The sequence below is a fragment of the Rhinolophus ferrumequinum genome, chromosome 3 (assembly GCF_004115265.2).
Source record: "Rhinolophus ferrumequinum isolate MPI-CBG mRhiFer1 chromosome 3, mRhiFer1_v1.p, whole genome shotgun sequence".
Classification (NCBI taxonomy): domain Eukaryota; kingdom Metazoa; phylum Chordata; class Mammalia; order Chiroptera; family Rhinolophidae; genus Rhinolophus; species Rhinolophus ferrumequinum.
In genome coordinates, this window is record NC_046286.1 from 78,083,942 (window position 1) to 78,111,154 (window position 27,213).

The following is a 27,213-nucleotide window of genomic DNA, read 5'->3' on the forward strand; positions in this document are numbered from 1 at the left end:
TTCTTCTCTATCCACATGGGAAACGTGTGACTTACAGACTACTGAAGAACAAAGATAGCTGGAATTCTGTTTCATTTTATGGAACCGTGTTCATGATTTGTGCGTGTCCAGCACTATTTCTGCATGTTCCTGTGCACCATGTTAAGCTGCAAAACACACAGCCTGGCTTACAGATCACAGATTCTTCCAGGTTATAGGAAGCAGGTCAGATCAGAGTCAAAGCAATTTAGGCAAAAACAGGTCCTCTTGGTTTTTAGAGTCCTTTTTCTTCTCCTTGGTAGGAGACCTTTCTCAGGCTTTATTCTTCACTCTTTCCTTCAAAAAAGGAAATATTGGTCATTGTTGATTGGTGGTTGATTGATTACATTTTACCATAAAGGACTTATAATGTGTTATGTCAGCTGGCACTTTCATCTTCAATGTGTTTTTCTGGCCTGTGGGCTCCTCTAGAGTGAAGGTTCTGTCATCCTTTAGTCTTGGGTACCCGAAGCCCAGCAGCATCTGGAACTTAGTGGGTCTTCACTCTGAATGAAGAACAGAATGAATGTGCAGCAAAGATGCTGTCCCCATTTAAACGAATGTCAGGCATAGAGCACAAGGAGAAATTTTCTTAGCGCAGGAACCCCTGAAATCCTATGCTAAATGTCTTTTCCTTCCTACTCATTTCTTTCATCCTTCATGGCCAGGCCATGACCACTGGGGAAGCAAGGAAGAGTCTCCCTGATCTTACAGCACTGCTGCCTCTAGAGCCTGATTTCTCTAATAATAGCATTTCCTGCCCCTCCTCCTTCCACCCCTCAAAGATGAATCGTTTCAGAACACACAGTCAGCATTCCCCCGCAACCCCCCATTTCATCTGAGTCCAGGCTGGGTCTCTTGAGGAAATTCCTCCATTTCAGTGGCCCTCAGACTTCAGCGGCATCAGAATCACCTGGAGGGTTTCTTAAAATGACTGCTGGGCTCATCCCCAGGGTTCTGATTCAGGAGGTGGCAGTGGGCCCATGAATTTGCATTTCTAACAAGCCCACAGGTTATACCAGTGTTGCCATATTTTGGGTGGCACTACACTGTCTGAACTTTTCCAGTGCTCCTTCCTCCCCATGCCCTAAGACTTCGGTGCTATTTCTTTTCAGGTACTGGTTTTGTTTAGTTTTTCATGGTGCTTTTGAACTGTTGGAATGATTCTATTTCTCTTTCTATGATATCATAATACTCTTGTTTCCTTTTATGTGTCTGCTCAAATGTTTTGATTGTTCCGGATTATGAATTCCTATGCACTGGAACTGTCTCATCCTAGAAGACCTTATAGAGAGAGAAAGCTGAGGGAGTTGCCTGCCCCGCACTGATGAGGGCTGTATTTGGTCTTTCCTTGTAGCAAGGACATTTGGACCTCTTAACCAACTATTTAAGAAATTTATGAGTGTTTTTATTATACTCCTAGTATCCAGTTAGTTAGCCAGTTGGCTTTTTTGAAGTCATTAAAAAGGAGTTATTTCAGCTCTATTGATGTTGGTGGGAGATAAAAGTAATATGTCTGCAATTTTTCACAAGGAATTTTATCATTTAGTTTACTCAATCAAGCTATAAATTCACAGTTGTAGTTCTTAAATTGATCTTGACGTAACAACAAAGTAATTTGACTTGAAAATAAAGACACACGAGTCTAAAAAAATGGAAGTCCAGACTTTAAGCGATCTTCTGTTTGGGATACTTATTAATAGATGAGCAAAGAAAATTACATTTAGTTAAATCATAGAGTGAGCTCTTTTCCAAATGGCTTACCTCGATTTTTTCTCTATGTATGTCTTTTCTCAGTGTGCCTCTAGTTACAAAAGGGCCATTTGTGTAGTTCAGTCAGCAGAAGACTGCACAGCTGTGTGTACATTTTGGTATTTGTTCTCCAGTTTTTTTTGTGTGTGTACGCGTGCGTTTGTGTAAAATATTTTTCAAATAAATGACATTTATTACCGTGCTGTGTATTTTATATTCAATTAACATATTTATCGAAAATTTTGTTGTCATTAAATGGTTTTCTACATTTTTAAATAGCTACATAGTATTCGTTTATTTAAATACATCATCATTAATGGGTCAAAACCATTTTGCGTTAATATAATTGAAACAACAAAAAAAAATACATGTTGCCAAATTACCCTATGGAGAGAGAAAACTTTTATAAAAACATCAATAGCAAACAAAAAAACAAAACTTTTCCTATTTCCTTAGTTTATACTTCTCATATGATAGTTTAGGTTAGGAGGGAAAATGTAATCTTCAAACTGATTGAATTTTAAAATATTATCAAATAGTTTCAGGTGATAGGAATCATTCTGTTAATATCCTTCTCTTACTTTTTTGGAGACGGTCAAATCTGTAGCAATAAAGAGATAAAATATCAAAAATTATGCCTCAGAGTGATAAGATAAATAAGAAACTACTGTGTTTCCCCGAAAATAAGACCTAGCCGGACCAACAGCTTTAATGTGTCTTTTGGAGCAAAAATTAATATAAGACTGAGTCTTATTTTACTATAAGACCAGGTCTTTAATATAATGTAGTGTAATGTAATAAATATAATATATAATAAATATATGAAATATAATTATAATATAATACCGGGTCTTATATAATATAATTTGTAATATAATACCAAGTCTTATATTAATTTTTGCTCCAAAACATGCAGTATTGCTGATGGTCCAGCTAGGTCTTATTTTGGGGGAAACAGGGTAAATAGATTTAGAGTGTTGCCACTGTTACCTGCTTTTGGAAATATTTGATCTTTATTTTTTTATCTATGCGTTGGGTGATATGATTTGGGGGTTTGGGTGTTTTTTTTGGTGGAACTTATTTCTCACATACAGATTTGATAATTTTTATAGAATTAGGTTCTTACACATATTAGAAGTTGAACTGATTTTGTCATCACCGACAACTGGAAGTTACTGAGGGCATGACACTTTGCTATGCAATTCAGGGATGCATATGCTTTCTTTCTTTAAATAATATACTTTGTTCTTTCTTTAAATACATTTTTCCTCACTGCATTCTAAATTCATAATCATAAACTCTTCTTTCTCGTCATCTCCTTGTTTTATCTTAACGTCTCCAATTATGCCTCTTGCCCCTAATCCTATTTCTGTTAATGTGCAGTACGACTGAATGAAAAATCACATGTTCTTTAAGTTAAACAGATCTGGATTTCAAATCTTGCTCTTCTACTTCCTGGCTATGTGGCATTGAGCAAATTACTTAACCTCTTTGTGCCTCAATGAAATAGTACAGTTTTTTCTCTCTTACAGAATTTTACTGAAAATTAAACATAATATGTATTAAGTTCCTAAAAAATATCAGAACTCAGTAAACACTAGTTCCTTTCTCATTTCTAATTTTTCATTCTTCCTTCTCAACTTTTATACTTTCTTCCAAAGTCTCCAGATGAATAATTCAAATTTCTTGGCAGTACCTTGGAAAAGATTCAGGATAAAACTTCTTTCTTTCTGGAATTCATCATTATTAAAAAGTCACTATTTAACTAATATTTACTTTGATCTCAGTAAGGCTGTAGACCTTAGTTTAGTCAACTTTATTCCATTTAAACCTGAACATATCCTAAAATGACCTTTTAAGCAGTCCGTAGCCCTCAAGTACTTTATGAGAAGGAATTACAATCCGAGATCACAGGTCGAACAGGGAGGGCTGGAAGGGGGAGTCATGATGGTGAATGGTGTCTCAATCAAGTAAGTCTTAAAGATTTTACCACTGAATAGAGTCTTCTGCTTGGGGATTGCTGATACAAAATTATGCTTCTTAGGTCTAAACCCCCAACCAGTCTGAATTCACACAAGTCTATTTGTACAGTACTTGTGCTTCATCTCTCTGTTTTCTCTGTTTGAAATCCCCCTCTGCCTCTCTGCCTTTCCTCCTCCCTTTGAAGACAGTTCTAGGATCACCTTCTTTATGAAACCTGTCCTGCTCATTCCTACAGTTATCCCTAACCCTAACCCCTCTTCCTACCCCTGTCCAGACCCCTACCCCGAAGGTCACTGTCTCCTTTTGACTTTCTCTTCCCATGAATACAGCTGTCATTGTGCCTAGAATACTTCTTGGTACTGGCTTGTCTCCCTGCTTCTAGGCTTTTCAGCCTGATAAGAGCACAGAGGATGTTGGATTTACCTTGGAACTCTGGCACACAGTAGTCAACAAATATTGGTTGAATACAAAAATAAATGTTAAACATCACAGGCATGGATTCCTCAGATAAAGAAGCACAGAGATTGAAATTATTGTAAGTGATGATCCGGATTAAAAGCAGCCCAAGCAGAGCTAAATAGAGATGAGACAGATTGTCTGCTTTTCAAAGTGAACTAGAAATTTAAATCAATTATCAACATCCTTATGGAAGAATTAGGAATGTTATTTGATTTACTTAATTACTTGATTTCATTATCTTATGCAGATTTAGGAAGAAAGAAGAGTCCTCTTCAGCATTTAAAAAGTAATATAAAATAATCCAGATACCCTATAAATATATGATTTAAAGCAAAGAATATTGAAGCCTGAACAAGGTGTGCAATTATTTCAGTTTTCTACATATTTTCATTTTAAAGATAGAAAATTATGCTTCTTAGGTCTAAACCCCCAACCAATCTGAATTCATGCAAGTCCATTTGTACAGTACTTGTGCTTCATCTCTCTGCTTTCTCTGCTTAAAATCCCCCTCTGCCTCTCTGCCTTCCCTCCTCCCTTCTTTGAAGAAAGGAGTTCTTCAGAAGTAATATAATGTCTACAGAACTTGAGTTGGAAGGCCTGTAAAACAGTTACTTACATACAAATTGCATGTCTTCTTGGACTCGTAGCTCATTAGTATAAGGGGGATGTTGGTAACTGCTATTCAGAGTTGTGAGGATTTAATGAGCCAGTATGTGAATAATCCAACAAATACCTGATTAATCTCCAAAGGCTACAAATAAAACCTGTGGTTTAGCATGTAACTATAGCAAATCTAAAAAGTATTATAGTAAGTTATGTTTTTCTGTGAGTCTGATATCATTGAGCATCAAAAATGTAAACAAATGCTAAATGTTTGTTTAAAAAACACAAATATTAAAACTTATCATTATAACCCTACTAGTATGTGATTTTGATGGAAAAAATCAAGATTGAAGGCATTTTAAAACTCAGATTGAAGTCACATGAATCTATAGGATGGTTCAACCTTGGCATAAACGTGTCTTAAATAAGCCCCAAGGATGTTACTGCCTTGAAGAAAGTTCAATGTAAATATACTTCCTTTAGGTTCAGATTCGGCAGGGGAAAGGCACGCATGGCTAACTCTCGAGTGCAGGGGACCAAAGCCTGTCTCCTTCTCACGACCCTACTGGCTCCTGCCATGGGGCACTGCCCAGCAGAGCTGCACCCACTGGGATGACGCTTGGGTCTCTGTAGACATGGCTGTGCTGCACACAAAGAATGAAACAGGGTAAATGGAGGAGGCAGAACAGAGATTTAATTTCAGAGCACGCAAATCAAATAAAATTCAGTGTTGCTGCTTCATCCTTGAGATGAATGTGCATCAGGTTAAGTGGAAGAACCCTTTCGGGAGCCGCAGCCCAGTTTCCCTCTCCTAGTGAAGCTGAAGATACCTGTCCAGTCCCTGGCAGCATGCTTTCTGAGAATAATAATTCTGAAATTGCAGGATGTTCTTAGAAACCCACTTTCTTAAGTGAATCCAAGTTGTGAGGAAACTGAAGGTCATCATTGAGGACTGAGCTTTGGGGAGACAAATAAAGCCACACCCTCTCCGCAGGCCAGAAGGGAGCTGTGTGAGTAATGAGCCAGGGTGACCCAGCACAGACGAAGTTTATCAATCCTGATAAAGGCTTTGTTTTACAATGCAGAGCATTATCCTTGAGCATATTCTAGGTATAAATTTCTTAAAGGCAGATACCAATCCCTAAGTCATTCTGTATGTTACCTTGGACCCAGTAAATGCAGGTGTTGCCCAGGGAGGCAGAATTGTTTTCTGTGCTTCGAGAATACGATGGATCATAAGTTAGTCTGTCTTGCCTAAATTTCTGATTTAGTCTATTTAGTGATTTTAGCCATTTTCTGTTTTCACTAGTTTTGCATTTTTGCCTCAAAGGCTACATGACACCTGTTTCTAAATGAGCAAGCCCACCTAATTACCCAAATGTGTATCAGGTTGGTCTTCCTTTTACTCTTAATTTTCCAAACTTCAGCATTTTTTCCCCTCTGTATTTAATTAGAGTTACAAAATGGAAATGAAATAAAAGCCGTGCATGCTCCTTGCAAAAAGGTGAACAGTACAGTGATATATAAAGTGAGTGTTCTGTTCCCTTTCACCAGCAGTCTCACTCTTTAATCATCAGCACCGTTTACAGTGATGGTGTATTCCACGCCACTCAGTACATATCCAAATAAATATTCTGTTTGTTTGACATAAACAGGATCTTACTCTTCATTTCTGTTCTCAGATCTCAAAAATACGATGTGGCCATTCTTCTGATTGGCATATATTAAGCCTTTTAAATATCTATATAATATTCCATTATTTAGATGCAGCATAATTGATTCAACCAACCTTCTATTGATGAGCATTTAAATTGTTGCCATTGCTGTAGCGCTGAATGCATACTTTTATGTATATGTCTACAAGTCTAAAGGCTGTATTCATAGAAGTGAAATCGGGGTACAGGAGATGGGCATTTAAACTTTCAAAAGTCATTCCCCAATTAACCTAAAAAAGTAACAATTTTTCCTCATCGATAGCTTATTAGAATTTATTTCCTTGCACTTTATCAGTAATGAGCATAATCAATCCCTCTTTTTGTCATTGTTGTCCTTTATAAATGAAGTTATTTCGTTACTTTTGAAATTGCTTTAGCTTACATTTCTTTGCTTACTATTGAGTTACTCTTTTCATTCGTTAACTGGACATTTGTATTTTTCTTCTATGAATTGACTATGAATGTCTGTGGTCCGGTTTTCTCTTGGATTGCTATCTCTCACAGGAAATGACCAGTGAAGCAAACCATTATAAATTATAAGAGGTATTTGAAGCTAAAAATATCTCAACCATGATCCCAAAATACCCTCCCCTAGTAGAAAGAGGTAACAGGCATGTATGGTGTTTTGGAGACAGGGATTTATCCTCTGTTGTTAGGTTAGACCCTCCTTGAAATCATTTTTACTGCTAAGCATTCTTTCCAGGCTTTTTTATATTCCTGGTATCTTATGCAGTTTATCATTCTTCTCAATTTTTCCCTTTCAGTTAACATATTTAGAGTCAGGATTTGGTAGATGATTCAGTAATCCAGCAATCCCAGGAGACAACGTCTGTCCTCATATAAATGTTTTTAAAAGGAAGAGCTGGAAAGAAGTAAGGATCTTTAAGAAAGTATATAGGAGTTTTGCATCATTTCAGATAGTTAATGTTTACAACAATAATCCATAATTTTCTCCCCCATTACAAGTTTCTTCTCTTCCTCTGCTTTATCCCCCACCTTTCCCTCTTCCTTCTTTTCTGACCCTTCTGCTCCCTTCTTTCACTTCCTTTGTCTTCCTTTCCAGCAGCAGCTCTGAATCAATTAATTTTGTCTCCTGAAATGCTAGGTAAAACCTCTAAATGAAGCAGGCATTGATTGATGATGCTTCAGTGGTGAAACAGTAGGTACTCCCATTACATTCAGGAGCTACCTACCATCAGTTGGAAAACTTAATAAGAAATTGGATGTCCAGTATGTTACTGTGGATTAAAAGATGACCCAGTTCATTGCTAATTTAGATGGTGTTTTTGCTCTGGTGAGAGGTGGTTTCTCATTTGCAGTAGAGAAGAAAGTAAGATCTTTTGCATCCTTGACAGTGTTGGCAAGGATGTGTAGCATGCAAAACTGATAGTTTATATAAGATATTTGATAGAAAGTGGAGCAACTGGAATTGAAACTTAATATTGCTCTCCATCTTTTCCCCTTGTCCAATAGGATGTCAGCAGTGTGTTTGGATTTTCCATTTAAAATCACTGGAAAGAATATTAATACCTGTTAGAGTCTCACTTCCCAATGTTGTCTCCACAAACAGTCACCACACCTCTAAGTGAAGTTCTCGTGTATGTTCTCCTGCAGAGGAGAGATCTCTATAAAAAGTCCAGTTTGTGATTTTAAATGCTTTAGCTCTTTATCCAGGAATATCTCAGCTAATTTCCTCATTTTAGTAAATATGTGACTTCTTTAGGGGTAGCTTCTTTACACCAATTTCAAATCGACTTCCTGCCAGGAAATGCAGTAAACAGGGAGTGTTACAGTCATTCATTGTAAGAGCTTGTCTAGATGTGAAAAATTGGGGTATAGAGTGGAAGCATATTTCTACTTTGAGGGGATATAGGCTTCTAATTTCTTTTGTTCCTGCAGAATATGTCTCCTACTGGGTCTTAGCAGGGTTTTTTCTAACAGCTCATTATGGATCTGTTATTTGGTCTCCCGAAGATTTTTGTGTTCTGTGGACTCCATGGTTTTAGTTCTTGGAGAGCAGTTGTTCCATGTCACTGTTACACAGCTCATAATTGGTTTAGAACCATATTTTACAGTGTATAAGGCTGGCAGGTTTGGAAGGCATACATTATAGATTTCCAAGAGCGTTCTCTACTCCTGGCATTTTCTGCATGCTTAGGATGTACTTGACCATAAAGCACAGTTTCTATTTAATGACTTGACTATAATCCTGCTAATTATCAAAAAATTCTGTATTTTCCTTTAGTTTCAGCATTTGTGTGAATGTAAAACAGTACTAAATAATAAGAAACCCTTCATTCCAAGGTAGACCAGCCAAGGCCTTCAGAATGTGCATAAAAACCATGGCTTAAACTTCTGCTCATAAAATTAACATTTTGCACATTTTCACTTTATATCACCCTTATGGCATCTTCTCTAGTTCCCATATCCCCAAACCCCACATCCCTCTTTGTTTTCAGTCTGTTTTACACCCAAGTGTCCCAGTGGAAACAGAATGGTGCTTGCTGAATCAATCAGATTACTCGGGCATTTGATTCATTGACATCATTAAGATAAGTAAAAACATCAGATGCACTGGTTTGTGTTTTTCTACCTTGTTTTTATTATTGCTGTTATTTTTTTGTCATAAGTCTCCAAATCTGAAGAAATAGAATGAATTAAAAAGAGAGGCATGCTTTATTCTTTCTATATTTCCTACCTGTCTCTCTTCTATAATCTCAAGTCTTCTTTGCAACTACCAATTAGTGCTCTGCCACTAATACAGACTCTACTCAGGTAGTTTTTGACTCTAAATCCCAGTACAAACTTGAAGTCATAATTTCCTTTCCATATTATTATTTAACTTAATATATTAAAATATATATTTTGGTTTGCCTAGCTGAGCAATGAAAGAGTTAATAATACTGAGCAACGAAGAGTTGATAATAATAGCTATTGTTTATTGAGAACTTATTATAATCAATACTGTAGTGAACACTTTATATACTGTATTACTTCATTTCATCCTTAAAAAGTCCTTAACATCAGACATAGCTGACATCACTAATGTAGATGTTAGTTCCCAGACACTGAGCTGTGATTTGCATTCATTATTTCCTTTGCTTTACAACAACTCTAGAGGCACTTGTTTACAGATGAGGAAACTGAGGCTCCAAGAGGTTGAGTCAGTTGTTCAGGCGTACTATTAAAGAGAAAACCACAGGCCCCAAACAGAGTCACTTGTGCAAAAGACCTAAGTTCAGTTTTGACCTTCACCAGAAATATAATCTTAATCAACCAGTCTGGAATTTTCTGGTCACCACCAATAAGGCAATCTGTCATGTGGGGGCCCTCTCCATCCCCTCCATAAGAAAAAGAGGCAGTCTGCATGATGAAACCCTTGACTTTCCCTTCCCCTCAAAAGATATCCTGACCTAAAAACAATCCTTTTTGTTTTTAGAAACAAAAAGAAAAGAAAAACAATTTCTTTTGCTAATAGCTCTCTCGCCCCATGCTTCTTCCTATAAAAACCTTCCATACTGTATAACCCCTCAGAGTTCCCTTCTAGTTGTTAGGTGTGATGCTGCCCTATCCATGAATCACTTAATAAAGCTAATTAGATCTTCCAATTTAATCCACTGAATTTTGTTCTTTAACAGTAGCGAGTAAGTGGTGTGCAGGGACTCCAGACCCCCCAGGTCTTCTGCCTCCAGTGTAATACTCCAGATACTGTGTATTAAAGATGGTTTTGCCATCTTACAGATGGAGAAACAGATAAGAGGAGTTTAAAACAACTTGGCCAAGGTTGCACGGCTGTCAAGTGATGAAGCAAGGAGGTGACCCCCGTCTCTCTGATTCCAATATCCATATGCAAAACCACCATTGCTTCACATTAAAAAAAATCATTTCTATTCTGTTCTTACTTTTTTAAAACTTTAATATGATTGAACTGTCACCCATAGGCATTTTCTCATTCAACTTTGATAAAGATATAGGTTAGAAGTCCTATTCTAAAAATTTTAAATGTCTCTACTAGGAAGAAAGTCCTAAAACTGTTCTAGCTTGAACAGAAAATACTTCCATCTGTCACATTTGTGGATACCACATTGGTTTTTATGTAATATTTTTGTTTTGTCTTGAAGTCATAGATTAATTTTTACTTCCTTTTGGCAAATAGCCTCACATTCTAGTGAATTTTTAAACCTTGAGATAAGAGTAAAAATTCAAATATATAAGTAAGACAGTGTCAAATATATTTAAAATAATTTGCACACTTCAACTGAGAAGAGGAAACAAGAGCAAAGACCCTTGTGAAACGATCAGGGACAATCATGCATTAGAATCTGTCTGCATGGCCAACTCCTACTGATATGCCTCCATGAACAGCTGCCACTTCTGGGAAACCTCTCCTGATTCCTCCAGAGAGAGTTGAAAAGCATTTTCCAAAGTCCCCATAACTCCATCATAGCAATCAGTTAATTTCATTTTAAATGTGTACTTCACCTGCTTACCCACTAGACTCCAGAGTCCTTGAAATCAAGAACTGGCTTCTATTAACGTTGTGTCCCTAGTGTCTAGCACATTTCAGTGATATTTAAGCCAGTTCACAGTCAACAGATAAACTTGCTGAGCATTTATTACACTCCAGGCACACTGCGAGGCACTGGGGTAGCATGAAAAACAGTAAGAGGAGGAATATTTCACCAAAAATGAACACTGGACTGGGAGTCTGAAAACTTGATTTCGAGTCCTTTCCTTTCTGCTAATTCACTGTTGGATCTTAGACAACATTCCTCAGCATTAGTTACCTATAAGGAATGTCTGATTCAAAGACTTTAAAACTCCTCAACTCTGCAATCCTATTTACGTCTCATCATCTCAGATATAACTGTGTGAATGCATCCGGAACGAAGTCTGATGTAACTGTGTTTGATGTGTGGTCAGGAGGGCACCTAAGTGTACAGGAATCAGCTGCCGTGAGGCTGTGAATACTAAACACTGGTATGGATGAGTGCTAGAAAAGCAAATTCCAGACTGTGCTTAAGCTTGTAAAAAGGGTGGAGGACGACACCACTAAGGCTTTTAAAATTATCATCATGGCACACATAGGAGAGGCTAAGCCTGATGATGAGATGGGCTGGTGTCGTGTTCACACACTATCACATTTACTGTGATAACTGTTAGAATGCTGTCACCTGCATGAAGCCTGTTGTAAAGGTCCCCCTAATTGAAATTTTCATTTTCAACTCAATGAGGACATCTCATTCTGTTTGAGGTGGATATGCTAACTCCTTCACTAGGTTAAAGCAGTGACTGTGTTTGCACATCTTTGCTTTCCCCTCAGGGCTGGGTCCCTGAGTCACGATAGAGGCTCACTTAGCAGAAATCTCAGACAAGAAGGGAGAGTTTTTGGCTGAAAGGCGTTGGATAAATATGGTCCAGCGGGAGGATGAGCCGAAGGTAGGTGAGCAGACAGTAACAGAGCGCTTGTTTGAGTACAGGAGTCTACATCTGCAGTGATAAAGGTAACAAATGAGACTGAATTCCTACTGATGATTTCTGAGATCTGCAATGAATGGGTAAGACAAGGGCTTGGAAATAGCCCAACAGGCCCCTGGTTTGCACAGTTAAGAAGGTGTGAAATTTTAAGCTGGTAGTCTGATAGCTGTGGCTGATTTATGAACACTGGGAATAGAAAATGGGATGATGAATATGTAGCCAATAGCTAACCCAAACTAATTTGTTTTTCATTTTTGGTTGTCAACAGAATATATACATATCTGTCTTTTAATTTGGCATTTGATAAAGTCATGTATCTTTTTGGAGAATATGGAAACTGAGTGTGGCTGGCCCTCTAGTTAAGTTTAATTTATAACTGATCAAAAGGCCGCCTCAAAAAGACAGTTGCTGATCGTTGCATTGTTCATTCCAGGAAACATATTTTGAGCCCTGTAACTACTACACTGCCAGACATCAGCTTTTACTAACTTCATGCATGAATATCCAGACAAATTAAATCAGGAGGAGATCTCTAATAGAATACCACAGGGCTTTCTTCAAGTTCCAGAGGCTGATAAGCAAACCTAGGTGCCCAAGTTAACAAAATGAAATTCAGTGTGGTAAAATTCTTCATTTGGATCTTTGAGGAAATAAGTCCCGACCTGGCCCCATCAGGGATGGTAGAGATCAAGGAGGAGTGTGGAGGGGGATGGTCTGTTCTGAGTCTGCACCTTCATGCGCTGAGGGGGACCTAGACAGGTGTGAGAGGCCCGCTGCTGTCCCAGGAACACGCTTCACCCTCATCTGCTGCCCGTGGCTTCTCCCATGTGGTCAGTGTGACTTCAGAAATGGCAGTGGGTTCATCCATTGTCACAGTTTTAAAGGCAGAGAGCATTAATTAGGGTCTGGTGGTCCGATGGAAACAGGAGTCAAAATAAGAAAAACTGACAGGGAAAGAAAACCTCAGGGAAAGCGATTAGAGCCCTCCTGTCCTCATCTCAAAGTCTGTCAGAGAGCAGGCTCTGGAGCCACCCTGAGCTGTGTGACCTTAGGCAAGTTACCTAAACTCTCTCAGCCTGTTCTCTCATCTGTCAAACAGAGATCATCATGGTGATATCCATTTCCAGAACTGTCGTGAGAATAAATATGCTGTTTTACCCAAAGCACTCAGTGCCTGGTCATCAGCAGTGTGTGTTTGTGGGTTAGCAATCATTACTACTGTTGTTATTAAAACTTAGAAGAATGCTGTGATTTGTTACAGTAGGAGACTGTAGGGAACCGGGTCCCTAAGCCCGCCCCTCACCAAAAAACAAAAAACCAGTGATGAATGTATAGGATGTGGCTTTGCAGCATACATAAAAAAGTAGATTTAGGCTGTTTTTGCGTGTACTGAACATTTTGGACCAAGTTGACGTTGCAGTTTGAAGATGCAAAGGCCTGTACCTTCACTCCCCTTAGGTTGTATAATTTCACTCGGCGTCTTATTGCAAAGCTGCCTTTGGTGTCCTCATGCTATTTTCCAATATCAGTCCTGCATTACTGCTTTTATCTACAAGTTGAGATTAATTTTCCTAAGACAACAGTAGCAGTATTTGAGTCTTACTCCAACTCCATTGCATATAAGTGTAAAATTCAAGTTTCTGGAATGACACTTCCTAATTTCCAGGACTTGGCCCTCCTTTCCTCTGTAGGTTTACATGCTTTCCTCCCTCAGTGCTGAGCAGTGTGCTAAAGGTAGGCCCGAACTCTGTTCTCCAGCCTTTCTTTCTCTTGAGTTTACCTGAAATGCTCCTCACTTGATTTTTTACTGTGATAAATGTTAGAATGCTATCACCTGCATGAAGCCTGTTGTAAAGATCCCCCTAACTGAAATCTTCATTCTCGATGTCATCTCATTCTTTTTTAGGTGGATATACTAACTCCTTCATTAGGTTCCAAGAGCTTGAAAGCAGGGACTGAGTTTGCACATCTTTGCTTTCCCCTCAGGGCTGGGTCCCTGAGTCACAGTAGAGGCTCCCTCAGTGCTGAATTGCTTCCAGTGGAATTACTGAAGGAGGACATGGCTCCCAGCCTGAGCTTGCTAGTTCTTGGGCGTCTGGCTGCCCCTGCCTGGGTCTGGCCTGGGTGCACTAGCTGAAGCAGCTGTGCGAGCCTTTCAGTTTCCCCCATCCTACTCTTTATTTCTGAACTCCTCCAGGAGTCTTTTTTTCTTTCATTTTTAGATAAATTTCCACACTCTTGCTTTTTATTTGTGTCTGGTCTAACCTGCCTTGCGTCCTCACACAGGAGCCCCGTCCCTCATCACTCTTTTTCACCGCCCTGTCCCCTTTTTGTTGAAATCTTTCTCAAAACATTTTTTTCCCCCTCCTCCAGCCCCCTTTCCTCTCTCAGCCTCAGGAATAGACAATGGCACTGTCTGCAGAAAATGTTTTAACAAGTGGGGGAGGACTAAGAATCTGTATAGAATGGTAATTCACGATGGTTTTTTTAAACCACATGAAATCCTTTTGCCCGTGTTTCTATTCAGTTCAGCAGGATTTCAGGCTAAATCCTTATCCTGCCATATGGGAATAACTGAGTTAGATGGTTGCTATCTAATCTAAGCATTTTATTCAGACATTTGAAACTGTTTTCATTTAAGAAGATGTAGGCTGACACTAAGTGTTGTTTTAGCCAAGGTTTGGGGGAAGTTCTAAACTGTAGTATGTATACTTTGATAAATTTCATAGACTAGAGCTATGGGTTACAATATAGTTTGTTCTTGCAGCATTAAACTATTTTAATCCTAATTATAACTCCAGTGAAGGCTGGGTTTACTCACCAGCTTGTTCAGCTAGCTAAAACTGTACATACCATCCATAACCTTGTTACTTAAACACAATTCAGAAATCATAAATAGAAATTCAAAAGGAGAGCTTGATTTTGCAAGACAAGATTTGAGGCCGTGAAGAAACCCTCTCAGAAATTTGCCAGAGATGTTGTGGGTCTTAAAATAGCCTATTTCCTACCAGCCAGATTTGGCAGCTTGAGAACTATTCATTTCAAATAATGACAAATATTTTACCAACTCACAAAATGTTGCCTTTTGTTTTGGTATTAATTTTGTTGATTTTTTAACTAGAAATTTAGTGTAGTAACATGATGGTCATTCAGCATATCTCAGCAGAAGAATTACTCCATTATTAAACATTGTAGCAAATATTTCTTGAACGCTGGCTATGTGCAAGGTACTATACTAAATGTTTCTGGTAACACAAATATGAATTAATCTTGATGTTTGACCATAAGACATGGAAAAACTAAGACAGTATAATATTGCAAGTGCCATAGAAAACTTGCTAAAATGCTCTGAGGAATGAACTCATGTGGGATTTGCTGAGTGAGAGAAGGTTTTATAAAGGGAAGTAAAATATGAGCTTTGATGACAAGCCAGATGTTATGATGTGAAATTGGGGGCGGGGGGGTGGGAGGTCTAGATGGATGAAATATTATTAACCAAGTCTCAGAAACAGTATAATATGGAGTACAGAGAATATCGTTGGGTTTTAATTTTATATAAATGAAAGGGAGCAGTTAGAGATAAAGCTAAATCCCATGGGTTTGAAATGCCAGATAAAACTTTGGTAAGTAGTGGGGGATATTTTAGCAATTATTCTACACTTTAAGCAACTTCACAGCTGTGTTTTAGGGTAGTTAATCTGCCCTCAGCGTGTAGGCTTGATTGTGGAGGAAGAGAAGTTGGAGTTTGGAAGACCAGTTGGGAGGTCCAGTAAGAGTAATAATAATAAGAGCTGCTCTAGGCTGGAAAGAGTGAGTTGGAATGGAGGGACAGACTTGAGAGACACTGTGAAGTGAACATTTCTAGGCCTCAGAACCTGATTGGAAGATAAGAAGAAGAAAAGGAGGAGTTAAAGATGACTGAAGACTCACGTGAGAACTGACACTATTAAAAAAGTCAAGCTGTGCAGGTAGAAAGGTGAGTTCAGCTTTGTTAGCAGTGCATTCATGTATATATGTTCCCCAATGGAGAGTTGGAAATGTGAAATTGAAACTCAGGCTATGATTTGAAATATAGACTTGGGGCTCATTAGCATAAAGGAAGTGGTGGAAGGTGTAGGAGTGGATATGAATGCCAAGGGAGAGTCTGAAGAGAAGATAGCCAAGGTCAGGGCCCTTGGGCGAAGGTGGTCTACTTTTAGGTGAGGGAAGATGAGCCATAATTGAAATAATGAGGTCAGGGAAGAGCCAAGAAAACTTAAGATCATAAAAGACTGGACAAGAGTTTGAAGAGAGGAGGGGTCAGTAATATCCATGGAAATGGAGAAGGAAGGAAGATGAGACTCGAGAGGGAGAAATGAAATGTGGTTGTTAGGAGCTCACTGGTGACTTTCACAAGACGGGTCTTAGAGCTGTGAGCTGCTGGAAAATATTCTTTTTGTAAGTCTAGGGTTTATTTATTTGGGGCCTATTAAGTACTCTGGATTTTTCCATTTCTTTAAAATAATACAGATAATGAGGATAGTGGGTGCGCGCGTGTGTGTGCACGTGAGTGAGTGAGAGAGCACGCGTATGCCTTATGAACAGAGGACTATTTTATGAGTGTTAAAATTATTTAAGTAAAATATACCTTGAGCTAACATTTCATTAATGACAGAAACACTAATTCAGCCAAAAATGAAATCTCCAGAATTTTACATTAGTCAATAAATAAAACTTCTACCTAAACTGTTAATTAAAAAGATATTTTTCTGCCCCAACGAAAACAAATAATTAACTGTTGAATTGAAGAGCATATCCCAGAACATACTTAGGTGACCGTCTTTTCCCCTTCTTTTCAGAATAAAAGCCCAAGCTATGATAGCGACGGGTGGAGTGATAACTGGCCTGGCTGCCTTGAAAAGGCAAGACTCGGCCAGATCCCAGCACCATGTCAACCTCAGCCCATCTCCTGCTGCTGAAGAGAAGAAACCAGTCAGGCGTCGGCCTCGTGCCGATGTCGTGGTTGTTCGAGGGAAAATTCGGCTTTATTCCCCATCTGGATTTTTCCTCATTTTAGGAGTGCTTATCTCTATTGTAGGAATCGCAATGGCAGTCCTTGGATATTGGCCTCAAAAAGAACATTTTATCAATGCTGAGACAACATTGTCGACAAACGAAACTCAGGTCATTCGGAACCAAGGTGGTGTGGTGGTTCGCTTCTTTGAGCAGCATTTACATTCTGATAAAATGAAAATGCTGGGCCCTTTCACAATGGGAATTGGCATTTTCATATTCATTTGTGCTAATGCCATTCTTCATGAGAACCGTGACAAAGAAACCAAAATCATACACATGCGGGACATCTACTCCACTGTCATAGACATCCACACGCTAAGAATCAAGGAGCAAAAGCACATGAATGGCATCTACACTGGTTTGATGGGAGAAACAGAAGTAAAACAAAATGGGAGCTCCTGTGCCTCCAGACTGGCAGCAAATACCATTGCCTCTTTCTCGGGTTTTAGGAGCAGTTTTCGGGTGGACAGCTCTGTTGAGGAGGATGAGCTCGTGCTAAACGAAAGTAAGAGTTTTGGGCATCTTATGCCTCCTTTGCTCTCTGACAGCTCTGTCTCTGTCTTTGGCCTCTATCCACCTCCTTCCAAGACAGCTGAAGATAAGACCAGCGGCCCTAAGAAATGTGAAACCAAGTCAATTGTGTCATCATCCATCAGCGCTTTCACACTGCCTGTGATCAAACTTAACAACTGTGTTATTGATGAGCCCAGTATAGATAACATCACCGAGGATTCTGAGAACCTCAAAAGTAGGTCAAGGAATTTGTCCATGGATTCCCTTGTGGTCCCTTTGCCCAACACCGGTGCGTCCTTCCAGCCTGTCAGCATGGTGCTTCCCCGGAATCATTCCATGGGGGAGTCACTGTCAAGTCAGTACAAGTCTTCGGTGGCCCTTGGACCTGGGGCTGGACAGCTCTTGTCTCCTGGAGCTGCCAGAAGACAGTTTGGGTCTAACACATCCTTGCACTTACTCTCATCACATTCCAAATCCCTAGACTTAGACCGAGGTCACTCCACCCTAACTGTTCAGGCAGAACAGCGGAAACATCCAAGTTGGCCTCGGTTGGATCGAAGCAATAGCAAAGGATATATGAAATTAGAGAACAAAGAGGACCCCATGGAGAGGTTGCTTGTGCCCCAGGCTGCAATCAAAAAAGACTTTACCAATAAGGAGAAGCTTCTTATGATTTCAAGATCTCACAATAATTTGAGTTTTGAACATGAAGAGTTTTTGAGTAACAACCTAAAGCGGGGAACTTCTGAAACAAGGTTTTAATGTTAAAAAAAATATAATCATTTTACAAGGCTATATATTTTAAAACTATTTTCACCAGTGTTTCATTGTTAAAGCATTGGTTGTAAGCCTTTTTAATCAAATGGTTTATAGTGTATTAGATATGGCTGCTTAATTTTGTAATGGAGATAGCTGTATGTTTGGGTTACTAAGATTGCAGTACTCTACATTATCACGATTTTATTTTTTCCATTCCTTTGAAAGCATGATGTCTTTTCTTAAAATGAATATAAAATACTTCCATCTGAATTAAAGCTCCTTTTCTTTACTTTTAAGATCTCGTTGATGGTCATATTCATAGAATGACATGTCCAGTTTGGAAAAGGAAGGGTATCCAAGTATGGACTAGAAGTACCAAATTCAGGCCCAAGCCTCAATAAATATTTATAAATGAGTGTGAGTGCGAATCTTACGTAGGTGTGATTTTTCTGAATAACTGCTCTTATATAGGATTGGTTAGATTATTTAAAAGGAAAAAGATCTAGCTAGCTTCTGTCCCAGCTAAATAATATGGTTTAGTTCTGTGTGAGCTAATTGCTATTGGTTAAGTTGGTAGTTACGTAGTATTTTTTTCAACATCAGTTCTATTTTAGTGATATATTATCAAGAAACCATGTATTTAAGAGCCATGGCTGAGAATGGGAGATATTCTTAGGGGTAAATAATCAAAATGCTGTCAGCTATAACTTTAGATATTCAGAACTGAAATTTCTTTGTGAATGACTTGAAAAATGAATGGACCAATTACGTTTTTAGAAATGCTACCTTGATACAATTAAATACATGAAGAAACTGTTGACTAATGAATGAAAATACATTATTTGCTACTTAATGCTAACTAGTCTCAGTACCTTTTGTGAGCCATCTCTATTATCATCCAATATCCATTCATTTTCACATCCTTATTTGTCTCCAATACGTTTTAGATTCTCTTATATGGAAAATAATCAGCTAACCTTGACATTTCCTTTTATCTTCACGTATCACTAGCTTGGTGGTTCAAGAAAATTTAGTCCTTGGTAAGTTGCCTTGAAATTTACCTTGTGCTGGAAAGCTTTATGATGACTCCAAAGACTTTCTAATGATATAATACATTTTTAGGATTGTGGTCCTCAGTTATTGAAGATAATAAATGTTAAAATGGATGTTTCCATGAGAAAATTTTCATGTTTTCCATTAAGGTAACAATTTTTTAAAGAATTGTTTAATGGGATAGTCAGTAAAATTCACAGCTTTTTCCCAATGCCTAAGCATTTCTGAACGTCAGCGTTGCAGTTGTTGAAGAGGAGAAGGAAGATATATTTCTCTTTGTAGGTCCCTACAATTCCACCTTGTGTTGGCATCAGGAGCTTTGTGGCACAGTGTTACTTGTTAGAACATCAAGCCCGTGTATTGTAATAGAATGGGCTCAATATTTTACTATAAAGCATTTAATAAACTTCTGTTCTTAATAGAAATATGTGTTTTTCATACATTTGCTATTATGTTTTAAATAAGATGCAAATTTCTGTTTAAAATTTGTTTTTCAAATTTTCAATTACATTTTACTGAAGGTGCTTGATACTCTAGTACATGTATTGGGTGTTGTGGCTTTTTTATTTTGCTTCTGTTAGATTAGAGAGCTAGGTCCAGTCACCTATTTAATGAGGTTATTTTCATATTTTGTTCTCTTGGTGTGATGGTTAATATGTGTCAACTTGACTGGCCTATGGGATGCCCACATTTCTAAGTGTGTTTGTGACAGTGTTTCCAGAAGAGATTAGCACTTGAATCCACTGTAAGGAAGATCACCCCCACCAATTTCAGTGACTATTATGTAATCTGTTGAGGGCCTGCATAGAACATAATGGCAGAGGAAGGGCAAGCTGTCTGTGCTTGAGCTGGGACATCCCTCTTTTCCTGCCCTCAAACATCAGTGCTTCCAGTGCTCAGGCCTTCACACACGGACTGGGGTTTACACCACTGGCTCCCCTGGTTCTCAGGCCTTCAGGTTTGGAGTGAAACTATACCACCCGCTCTCCTGGGCCTCTCTAGTTTGTAGGTGGCAGATCGTGGGACTTCTTGGCCTCCACAATCACCTCAGCCAATTCCTTACAATAATCTCCCTCTATATCTCTCTGTATATCTATCCTATTGTTCAGTTTCCCTGGAGAACCCTGACTCATACACTTGGGATCATTTTCGCTTAAAATTTCACCGACTCTTAGGAAAAATTACCAGATATATAGCATCTCACAAATGTCAGTGCTACAGATTTAAAAACAATGGCTTTTAATACCCCTGATGTGACAAATGACTCCATTTCTTCATCTGGGAAACCTCAGTTATCTGGACCGTGGGCTAGCTGCCTCTAGTCCAAAGAGTTTCTAACGCCTTTGGTCTACCTGGCGTGTATTAGTTTGCTGGCCTACCATAACAAAATATCACAGACTGGATGGCTTAAACTATAAACAATAATTTTCTCACAGATCTGGAGATTAGAAGTCAAAGATCACGGTGTTTGGTTTCTCCTGCGGCCTGTCCCCTTGGCATGCAGGCCCGCTCACTCTGTCCTCAATGGCCTGTTCCCTGTTCATGCCCATCTCTGGTGTCTTTTTCTCTTCTAAAAAAGATACCAGTCATACTGAATCAGGGCCTCATCCTATAGGCCTCTTTTTCCCTTATCACCTTTTAAAGGCTTTACCTATCCAAATATAGTTACATTCTGAGGTACAAGGAGTTAGGACTTCAAAACACGAATTTGGTGGTGGTGACAGGAGAGGCGACAGTTTAGCGCATAACGTGAGGTATGCCACTGAGAAGTGGGAGAGCTGAGCAGGTGAGAGGAGCACAATATGCCCCCAATGGCTTTACCAACCTCGCTGTGTAGCCTTGAGTAAATCAACCTCTCAATTTAATTAGTTCAGTTTCAATTAATTTCTTAATTTAAAGCCTTTAGATTGCTCAACTGTGAAATGCAGGGTTCTGGGTGCCCTGGGATGAAGATCTCTTTGCAGCATAAGATATAAGGGGCAGGAGCTGTGGGAAAGCTGAGTGGTTAGACACGTAGGCTGGAGCCAGAGGACCGGGATTTGCACTTGGCTCTTCCACTTTCTGGTCACGTGGGCTTGGGCATGAGCACTGACTAATCAGAGGTGCTGAGAACTACTGAGCCAAGACCACATGTCACAACCGAGTGCCTGCCCCACTCCTCAGCTGCAGTAAACGAAATGACTTGATGCATAGGCCGTCCAGAATGGTGCCCCAGATGGGCACACAGAAAGCATTTAACATGTACATATGCTATTACTATCTAAAAATGTCACCCAAGAGCTTTCCAACCTTCACCCTGTCCCTACCCCATCCCCAAGTATACCTCCTGTATTAGAATGAATCAAGTTCCCCTAAAATGTCCATGTCACAATCCCCAGAACCTGTGAATGTTACCTAATATGGCAAAATAGACTTTCAACTGTAAAGATTTTGAGTTGGGAGAGATTATCCTGAATTATTAAGGTGGGCCTAATGTAATCGCAAGGGTCCTTATAAGAAGGAGCCAGAGGAAAATATGACTACAGAGGAGAACATGATGTAACCAAAGCAGAGAGAGAATGGATGATGCTAAGATCCCGGCTCTGAAGATGGAGGAAGGAGGCATAAGCCGAGAAATTGCAAGGAAAGAAGCTTCAGACGTTGGAAAAAAGCAAGAAGTGGGCTCTTCCCTCAGAGGCTCTACAGGAATCAGCCCTGCTGACACCTTGACTTTAGCCCTGTGAAACTGATTTGGGACTTCTGTAAGAGAATGAATATATGTTATTTTAATCCACTACGTTTGTGTGATCTCGTACAGCAGTGACAGGGAACTAATACGTCCCCCCTAAAACCAAAGGAGCTTTTCCAGAGCAGTGAGTCAGTTGTCAGCCGACTCGTAAGCAGGGTGAAAGGCAGCCACACCAGATGGTGGCAGTGGCCCAAAGCAGGATGCATGATCCACTTTAGATTTACTTGAGCACTGATAATCTTAATGTAAGCATAATAATTTAAAAAGAGGTAGAGCTTATATGAAGCAGGAAATACTGGTTTTGATGGATACTAAAAAATGTAAAACCACACAGTTGGCTCAAGAACAGCCATCAATTGTAAAAGCTTTCAGGCTCAAATTAGTGTTTCTGTCTATATAATTTTAAAAGAAACAGTGGTAATATCAGGAAAAAGAATTTTTTTTGGCACAACTTTGTATCAAAATGGTTAGTATACTAACAATTTAGTAGATAAAGATAAATTTTTAGTAACTTGTTTCAGCAATTCAAATTTAACCCTGTTAAATCCTTACAGAAACATAACATGAATGAATAAAAGAAATACAGACTTAAACAATCCATCGATTTACCAAAACTGTACCTATGGTGTTCTAAATACTAAAGTCTTGGCCTGCCCAGTGTTACACATTCAATTGCTATGGGATTCAGATTGTTCAAAGATCTTAATCACTTGTTTTCTATGTAGGAGCCATAAGAGTAGCCACACATGAATTATCCTGTTTCTTACTGGCAATGATTGACCTTTACCCTTCCCCCACCCTATGTGCAATCCTATTTTAGACCTTATTCAATAACAGAGTATATAACCTTGATATTGGATCAGATCCTCATTTAATGATTTTAAGTCCTTTGTGACTGGAATTCAAACTGAAGTAATTCAGTTGATTTCTCTTGTATGCTGTTTCTCTCAGTATGGTGGCACAAGGGGAAAAAAGCCAATTTCACTGTGTGCCTTTTATTCATTGATGCCATTTTGAGATAGTTATTTAAAAGTCAGGCCTGCCCAAGAACAGGGTTCATTAAAGTGATGGAATTAGGTCTACTCAACCTTTACACGTCGGCAGGTCAGTTCCTATTATTGAAACACATCTTTGGTAAATTTATTAACGTCTATATTTCTTCTTTTGCTGACAGTGTAAGAAGAGAACATAAGTAATAAAGAGGATACAGAAAATATATGTAGGATCCTGTCATTCTCACAGCATCAAGTTGGTTTCCTCTATAATCTTAAACTTTGTATATTCTCTTCTTATTGCTTTCCTTTACTACTGGTTGGTTCAGTAGATGTTTTATTACAGAAATGATTGAAAAAATTACTTATTTTTATCTCCTGCCCTATTATTTTACATTGAGAATTCTAATAATTCTCTAGTTCTTTCTCATCAAACAAACAGTATAGATTTTGTCCCCAGAAACATGTGTAGTCTACAAATTAAGAGATTTTGTTTGTAGTGCGATTATTTATAATCTAGACAAGACAACAGTATTTGTGGTACAAAAGGTTGATACTTGCTAATAGAAACATAAAAATTTGGAACTTAGAAGCAAAAAGGACATGAGAGTTGACACCCAGTGAAACATACAAGTTAGTGGCAGAATCAGGACTTGAATCCAGGACTGTTGATTCTCCGTATCTACATGAATTAAAACCAACTAGGTTTAAAAAAAAAAAGTTTTAAAAAAAACAACCATATGTTCCAAATATGATGAACCAATTATGGGTTTTAATTCACTTGTTAGGACTGGTAAAGAGAAAAGTATCTAAAATTTCAGGCAGACAATATAGTGTTGAAATTTTCATAACGGCTTAGAAGTGTGTGTGTGGTGGGCAGGAGGGGGTGACATACTAGGGGACTGACATTAGAGAAGGCACAGAGTTTGAAATAAGAATTGTTAGTATTTATTTTATATGTCGATTTCCTGTGTTTTGATATGTTAACTATGTAACTGCCATGAAAATTATGCCATTATGCCCTTCTGAGCCATTATATTATCTTGGAACAAGATCTATGGGACTAAAATGAGTCATTTGCATCCCTACTCAATAAACCACATGTACAGGAAGATGAGGGGAAGGGAAGAAAGCAGTGTGGGATTTTAGGGATAGAGAGAGGAGAGGATGTGCTAAGCTTTTCTTGCTTATTGAAAACCTATGCACAGCCAAAGGCATTCCATTTATAAATATTTTGATATAAAACCAAGCTCATAATTTTTAATCCCTGAAGCAGTGAGAAATTATTCTTAGTTGATTTTAAAATATGTTTTCGTGGACATTAACAGTGTTTATTAGCCAGCTTGAGTCAGTCACCCTAAGGGTTAGTGAAGTAATCATTAAGGAGGTTGTCAACTAATGAGTCATCAATAGCTCAAAGCTGTTCACAGAGATCGTTATTTAAAAAAAGGAAGTCACTTTTTTCTACACTCAGACATTTTCTGTGTTCATTACGTATGTATTTTTCCCTAAAGCATTTCCAAATTCCAAATGTGTTACCTTGTGTTATCATTTACAATGTTAATAACCCAAGAACTCATTAACATTTCAGCCAGTCGGTTAAGAGTTAAGGAAATATCTTTCAAAGGCGCTTGCATTTTATGAATTTGTTATTATACTCCATAACTGTTTCAGCGCATGAAGAGGGTCAAATAAAATATATACTATGAGCAAAAAATATGAAGAACATTTAGAACCTGAATCATATTCAATACGGGCTGTAATTAATCATCCCTCACAGTATGGCTCATTGTCATTTAACAGACAGGAAAAAAATTCTCTCATGAAGTAATCTAAGTGAAATATATTCTCTTTGGCATGTGAACATTACATTGTGTTTAATATTGACTGGCAAGATGTTTAGCAATTTGCAAAGTAAATTTAATATAAGCCATTCTTTTCTTACTCCAGAGTTCTGGCAATGACAGACACTAAGAAATTCTGATCCAAATTTTTATATGTTTATAAACCAAAAGAATCTAGTCCTAAAAGTATAGCCTGCTAGCCTGCTCTCAAATATGTATTAGTTAGTATTTAATCTATGGCTCATTCAAGTTCTTTCAACATCTTAATTATAGATTTCATTATTTACTTTTGTTAACACAGTTTTATGGCTATGTTCTCTGGTTGACAGGTTAGAGAGGTAAAACTGAGTACTGACCATTCTACAACATGATGGTAACTCTGCCATGGTCTCACGATGGAAGAAAAGGGAGAGTATGGAAGAAGGTGTGATGTGGGGTATTTCTAAGTATATACTTTGTATGTGTTATTTTGGTTATATCATTCCTGTTGCTCTAGTCAACCGATAGTTGACTCTTGATAAGAATGGAGGTTATCAAATTCAGGTACGTCAATGAATTATTTGTTTCCTCGAAATTCCAGGAAATTCTGAAATTAATTTTAACATATTCTTTGTAGACCCTCTTCTAAATGTTTCTATTCGTCTAGACTTCAGACTTTATTCATAAAGATGCATCAGAGTCTTGCACAATGCTGGTACATATTAGGCTTCCAATGCATATTAGTAGAATTAATTTACTTTTTATTTCATGGTGAGAAATACAGTCTATATTTTATTGTCCTACACTTATGGGTCAATTTGCAAAATTCTCTATGATAAGAAAGGGAGAAAATATGTGGCTGGTTACACAATTTTAAATTTTACTGTAATATAAGGCATGGACTGGCCTATAAACCAATTGTAGAAAGAATAAAGGAAAAATTATTCCAGTGGTACTCTTGGTCATTTGATCCTAGGATGAACAAGAAAAGCAATTTGAAAAGCTGTGTTTATCTTTTTAAAAATATAAAATACAGAAAATCTATTTCTGAAATGCAAAAGGAATTCAGTACTTGTAGAGTTGATCAATGGCCTTTTTGAAACATTAACTTTATAGTACCTTTTTGTCCCATGTTTGCCTTTTAACACTAAGGCCCAAGCCCTATTTGAAATAAAGAAGGTATTCCATCAATGAAACAATTACCGAGGTGTACATAATATTTCAATTTCATGAATATGTATCAAAATAATTACGTCCAGTTAGTGCTTCTTGGGAATTACAGGTTACAGTCCATTTATGAAGGTCCTGTGATTGGTATAGAACATGTTCCTCATTCTCTAGTCTTCCAGGAAGCCCATTACCTTAGCTTGCAGATTACTTTCATTTCCTAGATGTAAAGCTGAAATAGGAACTTACTCTTCGTGGACTTTTATATGTGTGAAATAACAGGGGATACCAGAAGAATGGGACAATAGCTGCCACGGTGAAGACCTAGAATCAGGAAAAGTAAAGCCTGCTGGCTACGTGGCTAGCCAAGAGTACTGAGTTTGAATTGGAGAGAAACAGAAGATTAATTGGAAAGGAACATGGAGTTCAGATTAACAGTAACTTGAAAAACCAGGCAAAGAAATTGGGTCTTAGGGTAATGGTGAGACCTCCTAAGCATAAGAGAAATACATTCAGAGAAGTTTTCTAGGAATACAAACTTGGTGGTGATCTTCAGAGTGTTTTGGGGACTATTGGAAGAAAGGAGAAAAAGAGTAATTGGACTTGGATGAAGGCAACAGCAAGGAAAATGGGAAAATATTTGATTTTCAGTAATCATCTTACTTAATTTACCAGCTTCCTTTGTTTTTCTCTCCCATATCCTTGGTTTCTAGGACACCACAGCCTCCTGGTTTTTGTTTTGTTTTGTTTTGTTTTTTGCTGTTTTTTTCCCCCCTACTTCACTAGTCCTGTCTTAGTCTCCATGGCTGGTTTTCACCTATCTTCACTTAACACTGGAGTACTCTAGGATTCAGTCTTTGATTCTCCTTTTTTCTGTATCTACCCTCACTCACTTCGTGATCCAATGGCTAGTATTTTATTTTATATTTTCTTTATAAACTGCTCCTACAACTCAATAATAAAATAAGCAACCTATTAAAAATTTGCAAAAGATTTGAAGAGACACTTCACAAGAGAAGATATGGAAATGGCGAAGAATCTGAAAAAATGTTCAACATCAGTCATCAAAGAACTGCATATCAAAACCACAGTGAAACACCACACCCATTAGAATA

General features: G+C 38.2%; 1 protein-coding gene across 1 annotated transcript in view; it reads left to right on the forward strand.

Moving 5' to 3' along the window:
• Positions 1 to 19,517, forward strand: part of TMEM200A (transmembrane protein 200A) — a 66,362-nt gene extending 46,845 nt beyond the window's left edge. The window contains exon 2 of the mRNA XM_033094631.1: positions 16,847 to 19,517. Coding sequence (XP_032950522.1) covers positions 16,863 to 18,338 — 1,476 coding nt within the window. The 5' untranslated portion in view covers positions 16,847 to 16,862 and the 3' untranslated portion in view covers positions 18,339 to 19,517. The remainder of the gene's footprint in view (positions 1 to 16,846) is intronic.
• The last annotated feature ends 7,696 nt before the right edge of the window (positions 19,518 to 27,213 follow it).